Source organism: Mesoplodon bidens, assembly GCF_964165515.1.
Source record: "Mesoplodon bidens genome assembly, chromosome: 11".
NCBI classification, from domain to species: Eukaryota; Metazoa; Chordata; class Mammalia; order Artiodactyla; family Ziphiidae; genus Mesoplodon; species Mesoplodon bidens.
Genome location: NC_138167.1, coordinates 49,712,514 through 49,727,539, shown reverse-complemented (window position 1 = coordinate 49,727,539; position 15,026 = coordinate 49,712,514). Strand labels below are relative to the sequence as shown.

Below are 15,026 nucleotides of genomic sequence, written 5' to 3'. Positions count from 1 at the left end.
TCGTGTTCCCTGCAGTGGAAGCATGGAGTCTTAACCACTGGACCGCCAGGGAAGTCCCCAGAAAGCTGCATTTTAAAAAAGCTCCCCAGATGTCATTCTGATGCACTACTTAGAGCAGGCCCAAGCCTGGGTCTTCCAGATGCTAAGCATTTTTTTTCATTCTTCCTCACACTTGGTTATCATCATTAGGAACTTAAAAGCAAATTACACTTTTTTCTGACCACTCTTTCTTCATTATAATCACTAACATTATATGGAACCCTACTAAGTGCTAGGTTGCTGTGCTTACAAAATACACCAGACACGACTTATCATTACTTTAAATAAAACACTGCTACTCAGGATTAAGCATGTATTTATTTTAGTTCAGTTAAAACAAACATAGGATGTTTCATTGAAACGGTGTAGCACTCTTTGCCAACAAGTCATACTGGAATTGTTGGCCTCTAACAGTACAGTGGGGATATTTACATTATATACAGAAAGCTTAACACACCCAGGTTCTCAAAGGTCTTCCATCACACTAGATCATATTTGATTTTATTACACTAGATCATTTTGATAACTACTGCATTTTGAAAATTTAGGCCTTATTTAAAATTTAAATAAGAGATCTGAACTTGCACCAAGTTTTCATGAAAAAAAATGTGATGTTCAGCCAGTCTGTTTATTGCAAATACAACTTAAACAGTATTTTAAATTTTTAGTGTTTACACAATTTGTTTATTGAAATCTCTGTACAGGTACTTTTGGGACAATTCTTATAGATACATAATGTGAATTCATCAAAATGCAGTTAAGAAACTTATAGGAATATATACATTTGAACCCAAGACCCAAACCTGACATTATATACAACCTATTTACAAATACATATGGACAGACAATGTATGTACATAAGATTATCATAAATATTGAAAAATAGGTTAGCTTTAATGGATTAATGCTGTTCTATAAATAACATTACAGTTATAACTGAAACATCCACGGAAGACAGTAATGCAAAATGAGGTGACACGACAGTGGTTTTAATACTGAAGACTGCTCATTACTGGGAATTCACTGTTTAGGAACCTCCAGGTAGACAAGGTAGCTCCAAGAAAATCATGCAATGGAATTTACCCTTGGCAGTTGATTTTGAACCTCAAACAGCCAGGAGATTTGCCGTGAGAATTCTTTTTTTTCATTTCTTCCTGGTTGCCATGGTGTTTTCTCCCATAAGAAAGGATGTAAACTGTAGAGAACTCTTTACTTGGTATTCCCTGGCCAAGTCTTAAGATACACAACAAGCAATTCTTTCCAGGAATCCAACCAGAAGTGCCAATTCTTGGTCTGAGCTAGAGGTGAGGTTCTGGAGTCGAATGGAGTGCCAAAAGCCCAACTGAATGAAAGCAGTGCTGTAAAATCTGTCTTCTCACTGCCTTTCGAGATGGTCCCCACTTTAATTTTCGTAGAAACAAACAAAAATGGACCATTGGTTTCACCCAATGTAGCACTACAAGACGTCTTCCAGTTCCACAAGGGTCTTTGATTACAGACACATCTTGTCTGTAATTTAGTCACATATAATACAAGAATGCGTAACGAAAATCATGTCTGCCACATTTCTGGCCCTTGCCTAAAACTAGAAATGTTTAGTTCAAGAGAACAACCTTATAGCCAGGTGACCAATTAATGATTCCATTATTTGCTTCCCTCAACCACTAATGGAATTATGTATATTAGATTTTAGACATTATGCCTGATGAGCAAAGTACCACATTATTTAATAATATATTCACCATACACCATGACGTACAATAAATGTGCTCTTAAAGCCAAATAATTTTTTCACTTCTAACTGGGATTAAAATAGGAAGGGCGATCATGCAGTCGGACCAATAGTTACACTCAGGTTGCACTGTTTTCCCTAGCTAACCATTTGTTGGATGTAAACAAGTAATTCTATGTTGTACAAGAATGAGATGACAATCCAGTGCACGTTGAGTTTTTTAAAAAGCTTACTGCATGAGAAACCCAGTGGCCTATACGAAGAGAACTTATATTATACCAAATATTGGTGTAACCTATGGATTAGACCTCTACTGTAGACAAAACATGAACACAACTAAACCATACACTGTCAAGTAATTCACACTTCCAGGAGCAGACGAGCATTCTGGAAAGTTGTACTCTGGGTAGAACAGTTTTGGCCTACAGCCATCAAATGCCCACTTTCCACTGCTGGAAGCAATGCCAAAAAAGGGCTGGCCCAAAAAAAACCCGGAGCTGTTAACACAACTCTGGAGACAGATGCAACTGAATAAACCCTGTTTTACCCAATTGCACTATTTGGTACCTCAAAATTAGTTATTTTATTTCCCACAGAAATATCTGCATTATCTTCCATTCTAATAGATTGAAGCCATAAATATTTCAGAGTCTAAATGAACCAAATTATTTGGGGACAGAGAAGAAAGGTGATGATGAGAGTTCATCTGATTTGGTGTAGCCACAATCAACCAATTATCCTTTCATGGTGAAGTCTGAATGGAAAAAAAAACTATGCTCCTATTCATGGTACAATGTTTCATTACATCATTTTCTCTAAAAATTATTTTGGGTAAAAAAAGTATTTGGCTTAGTATGCCTACAAAAAGGCAAATCATTTCATAATACTAGTATTTGTTTTTAAATAACAATGAATTTTTTTTAACAGAATTCATTGACAACTGCTTTTGGATAAAGTTCAAAAAAAGCAATTTTTAAAGAGTAAAATAGTGCTTCTGAGGTCTTTAAATATTTTTGGTACAAAAAAATAATAGTATTTTTCCCAATGGTTATTTCAATACTTTGCTGTAAATTAAGAAGAATTGTTTCTCACATCGAATGGTTCCATTAGGCACATTCAAGTAAAATCATAAAATATCCAAGTTAAACAATGACACAGCCAAACATGTGGCTTGATTAAAGTTAAGAGTTCGTCCATTCTCTGGAATGGAATAAAATTGTCACTTCCCTTAACCCGAGACTCGTGGTTTTGTTGTTAATATCCGTTTCTATCATACAGAATAGTTTCTTTAAAAACAAAACAGAACAAACAAAGAGTTCACTTATTCTGCACTCAGAAGAACCAGCGAGGAATCTGCACTTCAAAAGGAAGTGAAACTGAAAACATTAGGTGAAATTTCATAGTAGCTGAGAGTTGACTCAACACTGGCATCAAATGGACTATCGAGTTTTAGTGGTGCTGGTTAATGGCCACCTCCGGGGGCATTGTGGACCCAGTCCAACACAATCAAGGCCATGCTTCCGGTCATCACCACTACGCCGCTTAACAGGAAGAACAGAGCCTGCAATGAGCACACAGAGAAAACTGATCAGCAAGCAACAAAACACATGCTAAATATTCCTTTTTTTTTTTTTTTTTTGCTGTACGCAGGCCTCTCACTGTTCTGGCCTCTCCTGTTGCGGAGCACACGCTCGGGATGCGCAGGCTCAGCGGCCATGGCTCATGGGCCCAGCCGCTCCGCGGCATGTGGGATCTTCCCAGACCGGGGCACGAACCCGTATCCCCTGCATCGGCAGGCTGACTCTCAACCACTGCGCCACCAGGGAAGTCCCCTCTTTCTACTTTTAAAAACGGTCTTATAATTACTGAAAGCATGTCCACAATACTTCACAGAGCTATAGTTTTACCTTGCTAAAGATCGTTAAACTGTCTTAAGTGAGTGATCAAGGGGTTATCTACAGAGTACTAAGTAACTGTATCTTTGAAACCTTCCCAAACTTTCCCTTTTCATTCCTTTGTATGAAATGAAAGGGTAAACAATTTTCTTTGCTAAATAAATTATTTCATATAATAGAACTGGACTGGGATTTTTACATTTTTTAGAAGGAAAAAAATTTAACTTACAAAATCAAATCCAAGTCATCTTAAAAATGCAGCCTGAGTCGAAGCTGGAGGTTTTTCTAAGAGACATGGGTAGGTCTACTCCTAATCCTACCCCCTTCAGTTACTGCACTACATATTTTACGTGAAATAAGATGATAGTTGTTGGTTCATAAACAATTCTAGTATTTTAGTCAGACTACAACAGTAGTGGCCAATAAGGACTGAAATGCAGTCTTTCTCCTAAACATCCCCACCAGGATCATTTGTGGTTAACATACCATACTCTTTGTAAAAATCAGTCATTATTATACTTTAAAGTGTAATAGTAGCCCCCTCCCTAACCCCCAAGCTTTGCTTTGAAAATGGTTAGTCTCATTTGCCTAAATAACCCATTATTTCTCTTTTATACACTCCAGGCTCATTTAAGTGCTGGTCACACAGTAGGCAGTCCAACAAATACTGGTTAAACAACGTTGAAAGTTGATTCCGTTATCTGTATTTTACACTCTTTATCTCTATTACCATTTCTAAAATATCTAATAACTTTCTTGCAATTAACTTAAGCATACATATTAGATGGCAAACCATCTCTCACCTCCCCTCCTCTCCCAATCTTCCATCTGTGAAGTACACAGTTACAGATATATTTGTTTACTGGAAACTTAAAATGAAACTACAATAAATGACATTTAGGAGACTAAAATTAAAATCAGTTGAGGAACTTCTGGCATTAGATTATTATTATTTCTCCAGTCATAATCTCTCACTCACCCCAATCTTTTGTACAGACTTCATAGGTTCTTTCTTCACTAACTTGATATAAAAGGCAGATGGAAGAATAAAAATTAACATAGCAGCTGCAGATGCACCTGTAAAAGAGCATTTACCATTTCTTAAGAATCACTTGTTATTCATTTTTTAAACATTAAAATCCCTGATATTTCAAGCAACTTTGATACTTCCTAAAACTTACCAATGAAACCAAAGATATCCCTAATAGTTGGTACAAAGATGACAAGTAAATTGGTAAATGCCAAGATAGACATTGTAATGATACTATGACGCCACCAACTGAAATCTTTGGTTGCACACAGCAAGTGAGTTACGGAACTCCGGATCTGCAAAAATAAGTGAATAAATAAAAACTGCAGATTTAATTAATGAAAAAAACAACCCCCAAATAACAGGATATATATATCAACTAGCAGCTATTTAAATACTAAAATTGTACCCCTCCTCAATTGCTGTTTTCTAAATAGCTGAACACTAGAAAGATCACTGTGTCTTCAATTATGGAAAAAATGTCCCAGGATATGTTTTAAAGATGTACAAAACATTAAAAAAAAAAAAAAAAAAAACCTCCAAAAACCCACATCAACTCCATACTGCTGTAGCAGTGTTTCCCTTCTCCCAAAACATAGAAATCACATAAATCTTCATGTTTAACAATTCGTTCCCACTGAAAGGTTACTTACTGGGAAAATAACTACAGGTACTGTCAGGGTGACAGCCACCAACACAGCCAAACGGACGACGAGGAGCAGAACATCAGTTCCCATGACGGAAGAGTAGGTATGAAGCAATTCTGACTCAACGTGTTCTATAGAGAAAGACCAAGAAAAAAAAAGCTTCAAGTGTGCTGTCCTCTCTGGAGATTAGTTAGAAAATCTAATTTAATGGCAAAATCTGCACCAAAGTTATTAGCTACTCACAAAACGACTATAAACTAAGAGGTTAATAAGATTAATTTGGAATTAGGGTTAATGCAATTAAAATAACATTGAAAAAAAGTTTCTAAATACCAAGGAGAGATTTAGCCACATGACCCCCATTAAAAACAACAGGAGCTAAATAGCTAAATCCCATGGTTTGGCTTACAGTGTGTGTGTGTGCTGTATTAATCTGAAGGGGGTGGGAGAGGAGAGTCAGGCTGAACCTAAATGCAAGCACACCACATAAAAAATGCCATCGAATGGCTAATGGTAGCTTTGGGAACCTGGACTCTAGAAATTACTGACTCAATATACGCTACAGGAAATTCCAAGCTCTAAATACAATCGTTCACCACAAATATGAAACATACCAAAACAGACCGAGTTTTTAAAGTGACAGAAGTATACATACAAAAGTATCAATTTCTTTTCATTAACTATCCTTTTTGTAAACTAGACATTATTTACCATAAAATGTCAGGTATCCAAAGAGGGCAGCAAGCAGGTACATGAGAAACATAGCAAAAAATGAAATCTTGGACACGTTCATCATTCTTCTACGGCTGCGGCTAAGCAAATTCAAAGGAAAATACAGATACATATTTTAGCAGCAGTTATAGCATTAATTTAATATTTTTCTAGTTTTTCCAATAAATTTATATAAAAGTAGGTAAAAAGCACTCACCCTTTAAGCTCTTCATAAATGGGAAGAACAGCAGGATGACAGACAAATGAAAAGGTCAGAATTGGCACAGCATAGACAGTCTGCAAAAAATGTAAAAACTTCCTTAATATCCTGATATAACAAACTCATGTTATCACAGTTCTGCAGCTTGTATTTATATTTATTAATCTTAGAATCAAAGCCTAAAATCATGTTTTCTGGCATAATTAGCTCCCACTCTTCTAATTTGTTCACTAAGTGTGATCGATATCCTCCATTTCCAAATGTATCAGTTATGAACATCAGACGATCATTTCACCTCTCAATCTATTTTAAGCTACAAACCAACACTTTCTTCTCAGTCCTCAATAATGAGCTAATCATGTTTCCTAAAGGGCAGCTATTACCTGATCTTCCTTTACCTTGGGAGTGTTTTAAAATTTCTAGTGGGTATTTCCCCTGTTTTCTTCCCTAAAATCTTCCTCTGAGAACACAAAGATTATAGTTACCTGTGAGTTGAAGATAAAATAATGTGGTTGGCAAGAATCATCTTCGGTCATATTAAAAGCCACAGCAGGTGCAAAAGCTGTTGGCTGTGCTAAGGTGCTGTTTACTGTTTCATTAATTAGAAAAGCAACTTCTGCAGGACAAGAAATCTGAAATTTCTTGCAAATCACCTGAAAATACATTATTTTGCATTTGTTAGACTGAATAATGTGACAGGGCTTAGAAAAAGAATCTCTAGCTTTAAAGAAAAATTATACCTACCACAATCAGAAAGAACACCATACACAACAAGGAAAGGCCACTGGTGTACCCCAAATATCCTGTAAGGAGAAAAAAAATTGGTATTCGTTTACTAAAACAGGTTTAGGGCAAATAGAACTCAATTCTGCTTGTAAGACTTCAGTGTGGACACATCAAATTTCTAATTCTTATATAATAAGATGCAGAATAACTTAAAAATACTTGTTAATAACTAAATCAATAACAACTATCCTTTTTTATTTTTATAAAGCACAAGGTGTTGTAAATGTCAACAGAATATTTGGGCCCTTTGGTAACCATCCTGCTAGAATTTTTCAAAGACCTACAAGTTCTGAATGCTGAAATTCACAAAGGTATGTTTTCGGGGCTCTTTAGCTCTTATTAATTTCTATTAAAAGGAAGCCAACTAGCTGGTGAGGCTCATTTCAATTCTCTTTAGAGATGTGTTTGCTCACCTAAATTCCTCAGCAGTGACAAGGGAAGAATGAGCACCAGTGAGACCAACAGAACCAAATAGTCACCGTTCAGATACCACAATCTGAGTTAAAGAAAAGAAAAACAAGGTCACAACCAGCCACAAATATACTCAGAATAACATACATTTCTTTTCACAAGACTCGTTTTATACTTTAAAAAAAAGACAGGTTTGGAAAGAGTATCGCTTATTCAAAAAGCCCACATAGACAGAATAGATTTCTAACTTTGAGCGCTCAATGAATATTCACTCAGGTTAGAGATGGGATCTCAAACAGTGTAACTTTTGTCCCACTGTTTGCTCTGGGAAGGCTGCCAGCTGATTCATAACATAAAATGCTTCTTACAGGCTTGATACTAATGTAGGGAACAAAGCGGCATTGTTAAGGCAGTAATCTTATCTTTAAGCATTTTTAGAAAACTGTGTGCCAACTTCGTCATAGCTTTAGCTCACTTTTTTTGATGCTGGAAACAAGGAAATTTTAAAACAAGTTTCTTTCAGACATTTGTTAGCAAATGTACTTACTAAACATTTCAACAAGGAACTTCTCACACTTCGATAAAATACATAGGCAAAAACAAAACAACAAAACCCCGTCCCCTAAAACAAGAACTTATTCCAGGTTGCCAAGAGTATGTTGTGACACCTTGACCCACCTTGACTCCAATAGTAAAAAGATTCCTTCTGAACTCAAGAGAAAATGTTATGCATCTCTCCTAAGAGTTCTAGCAATGCCTTTTCCTTTTTAGGTAATCAACTACACCATTTTAAATCACTATTTTCAAATTCTAATTGCCCTGTCAATTCTACTCTGCTCACTTCAGCAATAAAGACCCCCCCCCCCTCCACAGAAAACTAATATTTAAAGATCAGCTTACTAAACTAAATTTCAAATGCCAGAGATAACCACACCTCTCTATTTTGAGATAATGAGCTGCATGTAAGCTGTGAAGTACATTATCCCTCCTCATGTGTACTTTAGATAAAAACCTGTTAGTCCACTCGGATGAATAACTTCGCTAGAAGGACAAGGTTTGTACAGCATGGCCATACGTTTTCTGGTATTGTGCATTTTAAATACATGAAATTTCAAATTCACAAAAACCAGACAGGAATTGATTTTTAATGTAATTCAAAATGTTAGTCCTAACTTAGGTTGGGGTATGAGTTATTCAACTATAATTTCTTGGGACAGTAAATATAAAGAGAAAAGGTAAGTAGTTCCAGAAAACCTGTTTTCACACGCAGGTTAGAAATTTGTTATTCAGAGTTATAGTACTACTATAACTTGTCCTATAACTACTATCTTTGGCCTTTCATTCTCAAAGTTTCAAATCAGTTTCTGGCAGGACTTCTTGGTCAGTTTCAACAGGAGCATTTACAAAAAATAATTTACTGATAATCATTTTGTATCCAACTTTGATAAAAATGTATCTAACCATTTTAGACTGTAATTGTTTCTTAGGAGTAACCTTACTTAGCACCTACCCAGTTGTATCTTCAATGTTCATTAATGCCTGGATCACCAAAGGTAACTCATATTTCACTATGAAGAGGTAGCTTGACATAGCTGGAGGAAAACAAAATTATACCATTACAAGTGCAAAATGTGGCACGTGACACCAAAAGTAACGTGTCACCACTCTCCGCTACATAAAGAGCAAAAAAGTCTACCCAAATCGTCCTTTAAAAATTCTTACCTCCAATGTTCTGCATTGTAATGGATCCAGAGGCTGCAAGCTTTCCAACCATTCCAAATGCCTTATGTCCCAGTTGTTCGTATAATAAAGACCCTGTAATTTAAAGAAAACAGAAACATGAAGAAAGTATTTTATAAGAGGAAGAAAATCATGACAGGCATAACTGGTTTAGAAATATCAAGGATGCTACCATACCTCCTTCATTGGCAGTCTTCAAAAGGAGATGAACAGAATACAGGGAAAATATTGACACAAATGTCAACAGGATTCTGATGAGAGAAGGAAAAGGCACAGGGTTATAAATAAGCACATCTATATTTAAAAACAATTCTTTTTGGCTTTATTTAAACATTAAACATGAAACTTGTCCTAATATTTTGTGTACTAGACAGAATGCCCCCAAGGACAGGTGTTCACTCTCCTGGCTAGAGTATCAACAAGTTCTCTTACCTGGCACTAAACATGACTGCATCATGTCTCAGGTAATAACTCTACAGTACTGGTTAAGAACAGGGTTCACCCACTGAACCAAAGGTGCTGGGAGACACTGGAAAACCTAACTTTTCAGTGGTAGAGTTACAAGAATTATATTTTGATTCTGGCACCATGATAATTAGCTGTGTACTTGCCACTTCTCTGCATCGTATAGTTCCTTTTATCTATAAAATGGTTTTAACACCTGCCAGTTACTTGTGAAATCCAAATGAGACAGATTCAGGAAAGGTCTTGAGACTATTTGGACCACATAGATAAGCAAAGGAATGGGACTATAAAGGAAGTGGAGGGAAAGATACTGACATGTTAAGTGTCAGGCACAGCTTTACAAACAAATGGGCACAAATCAGAGAAGTAACTACTGGAACCATATACTACATTGCACACCATGGTATGGAAGACAGGCCCAGCATTGTCAGTTAAACAATGCCTATGCTAGAACAAGCAGGCTATCAGTCCGACTGGGCTGTCCCCTCCCTCAGTCCTTTCGCTTGGATGGAACAGGAGGAAAAAAAAAAATAGAATAGAGAGGAACTAAAGGTTCTCTACTAAGTCACTACGTTTTCCTTTAGGGCACACGTCCTCTCTCATTCCAGCTTTACTTCTTCCCCCCAGGCAAGCCAAGAAGAATATAAATTTCTTTTTATTAAAAGGAACAACAACAAATCAAAATCAGGGAAATTCATAGAAAACTCTGCAAACAAGAAGACAGTCACATTTTCCAAATTCTTTACTGGCAAACTGGAATACAGTACCACATAAGGTCTGGCAAAGAAACTGATGTCTGTTAGTTAAACATAGGTGGTAGCATTAAGCTGCCATTCTAATGTCCAAAGTTTCATGGGGTCTAATCTGCAGTGGAAATGACACAATCAGCCTCATCTCTAACTGGACAAAGCATGGCTTAATCAAAGACAATGTTCAAAGTGTGCTGACAAATTCAGTCCTTTCTTTTACACAGAAAGGACAATGAGGAATGAATAGACTTCATAACCCTTGAGGTCACTTTCAACCTCAAGTTGAGTCTACTTTATAGGGTAAGCTACAAGAGTTGTTTAACCAGATGATAGCAGCCATGTGGCTTTTGAACCATTTATGTCTGTACCTCCAAATATACACTGTAAAATACTGATGGATTTAAAAACTCACTTTAGCACTCCTGATGCTATTTAACCATTTATTAAATGGTTAATCATCAAACATACAGACCCTATTAGAGTATAAATAATTTCAAAAGTGCAAGGGTAACATATCAGAATTTTGCTTTCTCTTACGAAACAAAGGTGCCATACTATCTCATGTAAATTCTGCACCATAACCACACTGGGAGCATTTAAAAACTGCCTCCAGTTTTTATATTAAGAGTTAGGAAGGGTTTCAAATATTTAACAATGATGCCATTCAAGTACACCATTAAAAACTTTGAAACTCTCGGGTCCTTTCTACAAAAATTCCTGGCTCTTGGTCTTAGATCTCAAAAAGCCTCATGCTAATGAAGCAAGCTGAGTGAATCCTAGCTTCCAAAGCTCAAAGGCATGCTTAACTTCAGTGTGGAATTTCACCACAAAGCAGAGCTTTGCGAAGGTCTGCTTTTCTTTTCATGAACATTCTATTCTGCTAGAAAAAAAATAACTTGAGTAGAAGGCACCAGTCAGTGAACTAAAACATATCTGTAGCAAAGAGACAATTCGATGCTACGTGTATATGTGGTTTCTTTGCCTGATAGTAAATCACACTATCTTCCACTGAAAGTTCCTTAGCCAGGAGCCCACAGAAGCCCAATCTTGGTTGCTATGATACAAACATCACTGAAAACGCATACTAAACTTCACATGTATTTTTCTTTTATGCTTGTTTTTTCCTTGGAATAAGGTCCATCCTTTTACATTCTCCAAAGGTCAGTGACCCCCCAAATGGTTAAAAACTGCTGTTCTAAAGTCTTCTACAGCTCCAAAATTCTATTCTAGGTATTTACGCTGGAAAGCACAGGAGTAACTAATTCTAACTGCACAACTAGGGGGAAAAAAAAAAGGCAATTCAAAGCAGGTACTTATTAAAATATTCATCTTTTGCTGTGGCAATCACATAGACCTGGAAGAGATAAATATTAAAAAGAAAACAAAAAATAAATTTAAAAATCACATATGGGTTGCTTTTTCAGTGTCCAGAAAATTATGACTCACTTTTCTTAAAACATGTTTTAGGTTAGACCAAATACCACCACACCCTATATATTTAAAAAAAAAAAAAAAAGTTGTTTTCCTTATGTACAAAAGGAGTCACAGGTCCTTGGGGAGACTGTCAATTTACCAAACTGACTTGAAGGCTACCATTGCTTTTTAATATTTCTTGCTTCAGAGTTTGCCAGAATAAAAATTCTAACCTGGATTTATCAACAGTTCTTTTTAAATATTCAATCCCTGTTCAACTGTAACTATCCCCTTTGACTTAAAGACTTTTTGGTTCAATTATCGGTTTTAAGAGTTGTCCTAATTTTTCCTACCTAATTGGCTTTTTTGATATCATGCAGTTACGTAGCAGAATAAAGAGATTTTCAGATTTCTCATATCTTAAATTTTAAGCAAATGATTTTTAAGTCAACTACTTCAACTGTAAATTCAGTCTCTGGAGCCAAAATATATGTTGTATCATCATATTTACTGCCCTGCATGGCAGACTCACTACTTACACATACTTACATAAAAAGAGCAATTCCAGTATTAGCCATGGCATAAGAAAGCCCAAGGATTCCACTGCCCACAATCGCATTGCTCAGATTAAATACTGACATTCCAAAGGAAGTAGTACCTGGATGCTACATAGAGGGAAAACGATAACCAAACATATAACAATAATTAAATGGTGAAAACCAGCTTTGGGCAAGTTAGATTTGAAATCTAAAAGTAAAACTATTCTTTTACTCCATAAAGCCACAGAAACATAAATTATTATTTTTAACTTACAAAGTCTGTTTCATACTTCTTCTTCCCCAAATTCGATTCAAGTAAAAAGTTCTGGTTTTCAGGATCTACATCTGCATAATGGCTGCAAAAAAAGAAAAAAAAATCCTAAATTGTATTGAAATATACAGAGGAATGCTTCAACACAAAACGGTCCCCGCGTTAAGCTGTCACACATCTTTACTTAAATGCATATTAAGTAGTAGTCGACTTTCACACGACACCATGTCATTGCAACAACCGGATAATCTTCCAGAGATTACACGCTCTCTCCAAACTCTACAGTAATTTAAAGCAACAGAAGAAGAGTTCCAGGTAAAGAACCTCCGATGCACACAAGCCGTTTTTGAAAAAGCACACAACTTCTCCCACCTTTTCAGAGCAGCTTGTTTGGTGGGGTAGGAGTAGTTGAAGTCACTGTTGGAACTGTAGCTGCTGCTGTCCTCATCTGGGGAAATACTGAACCTCCCCATTTCGGCTTTCTTCATGCTGCGCGGCAGGAGGAATCAGGCGCAGCGAGTAACGCTGGGCTCCTTTTGTCCTTGGAGATGCACGGGCCCGCGCGGCTGCCTGTGAAGGTAGAGGCGGCGCGTCAGGACTGCAGAGCCCGCCCTGGTCACGTGACGCCGCCGGGCGGCGCTGCTAGGCTGATTCATCCCCGGCCAGGCGAGTGGAAAAGTACCAGCCGAGCGCGAAGGGCGGGGGCGCGCGCCGAGGGGCGGAAAAGTACAGACCGCGGAGCCGCGGAGAACAAAGATGGTCCCCCTGCAGCGCTGCGCCTGCGGAGGCCCACGCCCCCCCGGACCCCGATGACCCTCTCCAACGGAATTTAGTGTTTGGCCCTCTCCATTCTCTCAAGTTTCACGGGAGGGGTGCGGGGGCTCTGTTTTGCTTTTCCCGCAGCCTCCTAGGTCGTGCACAGGCACGCAGGGCAAACATCCCACCCAGGCATTGGCTAGGTGTGCACTGCATGTAGCCCAGGCGCACAGCTCCCCCTTTCTAGCATTTACAATAGCAATGCCGCGTAATTCGTCCTTTCACACCTGGAGCCCCCAGATGGCGAAATGCCTCTGCAGCAGACAGACTCGAAGGGGGCGGAAAGGGCGAACATGAGTCCTCTCCCGAGAAAGGGAGCAGAGGGCGCGCAGAGGCGTCGAGGGTTTGTTTACACGCGCACGCCCGTGCCCTCGAGCACACCAGTCCACAGGCATTTGGCTCGCGAGCGCTTCGCCCGGCCGGCCCCTCCTCTGCCCGAAAAGGAAACTGATGCAATATCGATCGCCGATTGTCAAACGTTCCCGCTTGTCTTCCCCAATCCTGGCCTCTGCTACACTAAAAGCCCGAACCCACACCCGTCGCCCCCAAATTCCAAGACCCGTTTATGTAATTATTTTTATTAATTCAATTCAGTCACAAGACTTGTCGCAACGGAGCCTCGGGGCCCGGCTCGCTCCCCTCCCCCTAACGGGAGGATGCGGCTCCGCTCCGGGCGGGCACGCGGCCCCCGCGCCCCTCCCTCGCCCGGAGGAGGGCCGCGACCCCGGTGCGGACCGGGATCGAAGGCTGGCTCGCACACCGAAAAAGCCCTCCCCAGGAGTAAACGACCGCGGCAGCTGCCTTCCCGCCGCGGCCCCTCCCGGACGCCCCTCCCCCACTCCCGCCCGGGCCCCGAGCCCTTTGCAGACGCCCCCGCGCACGTTACCTCGGTAGGCTCGACTCCTGTATCCCGAAAACAACACGCAAACGCCTTCGGTGAGTTTTTCTCAGTCAAACAAAAATCGTAAAAAAAAGAAAAACAAAACGGAAAATCCAACTAGAGGCAGGAAAACAATTTTAACTAAACAAGGAAATGGCAAGTTGCCGCCCCAATCGTCCGGCGTCCGCCGTCTGAAGGGAAAGGAGCGAGTGTGCGGGAACGCGTGGTCGGGCTGCTGGCGGCTCTACAAGAAAAGCGCTCCAGCCCGGAAGCGTCGCGCTGCTCTGGAGCCCGCGGCGCGAGCGGCGGGTTATAGCGGCCGCCTTGGAGGACGCGTCAGTGGGCGGGGCCCCGGCAGCCGGGTGCCTGCTCTTTGTGTATCAACACCACCTGGGCTCCGCCCCCCGCCCGCCCGGGCCCGCAAGGCCCCACCCCGCCCCACCCGCGTCCGTCCCCCGCGGCTGACTCGGGCCGCCTAGCTCCGCCCGCTGGCGCCCCCCCCCCATCCCGGGCCAACCCCACTCTGCTGTCTCCTGGCCAGCCTGGAAAGACGCCCCCCGTGCTTCCCCCGGTCTGTCCCTTTCAGCCTGGACTGGTGCCCAAGACATGCGGTTGTCTTTCAGGAACCTTCTCCTTCAAATATCCTTTTGTCCGAGTTTCCAGCAGGCTTTGCTTTCTCCTC

At 39.8% G+C, this 15,026-nt stretch overlaps 1 protein-coding gene across 1 annotated transcript; it reads right to left on the bottom strand.

Moving 5' to 3' along the window:
- Positions 1–338: 338 nt before the first annotated feature.
- SLC38A2 (solute carrier family 38 member 2) lies at positions 339–14,643 on the bottom strand. The gene is made up of 16 exons (XM_081247910.1): positions 14,351–14,643; positions 13,021–13,218; positions 12,652–12,733; positions 12,388–12,503; positions 9,389–9,462; positions 9,194–9,286; positions 8,982–9,063; positions 7,474–7,556; positions 7,019–7,077; positions 6,760–6,927; positions 6,272–6,351; positions 6,055–6,155; positions 5,350–5,474; positions 4,848–4,992; positions 4,646–4,743; positions 339–3,332 (listed from the first exon to the last, which is right to left on the bottom strand). The coding sequence occupies exons 2-16, from the start codon at positions 13,134–13,136 to the stop codon at positions 3,234–3,236; spliced, it is 1,521 nt and encodes a 506-aa protein (XP_081104036.1). The 5' UTR covers positions 13,137–13,218; positions 14,351–14,643; the 3' UTR covers positions 339–3,233.
- Between the last annotated feature and the right edge of the window lie 383 nt (positions 14,644–15,026).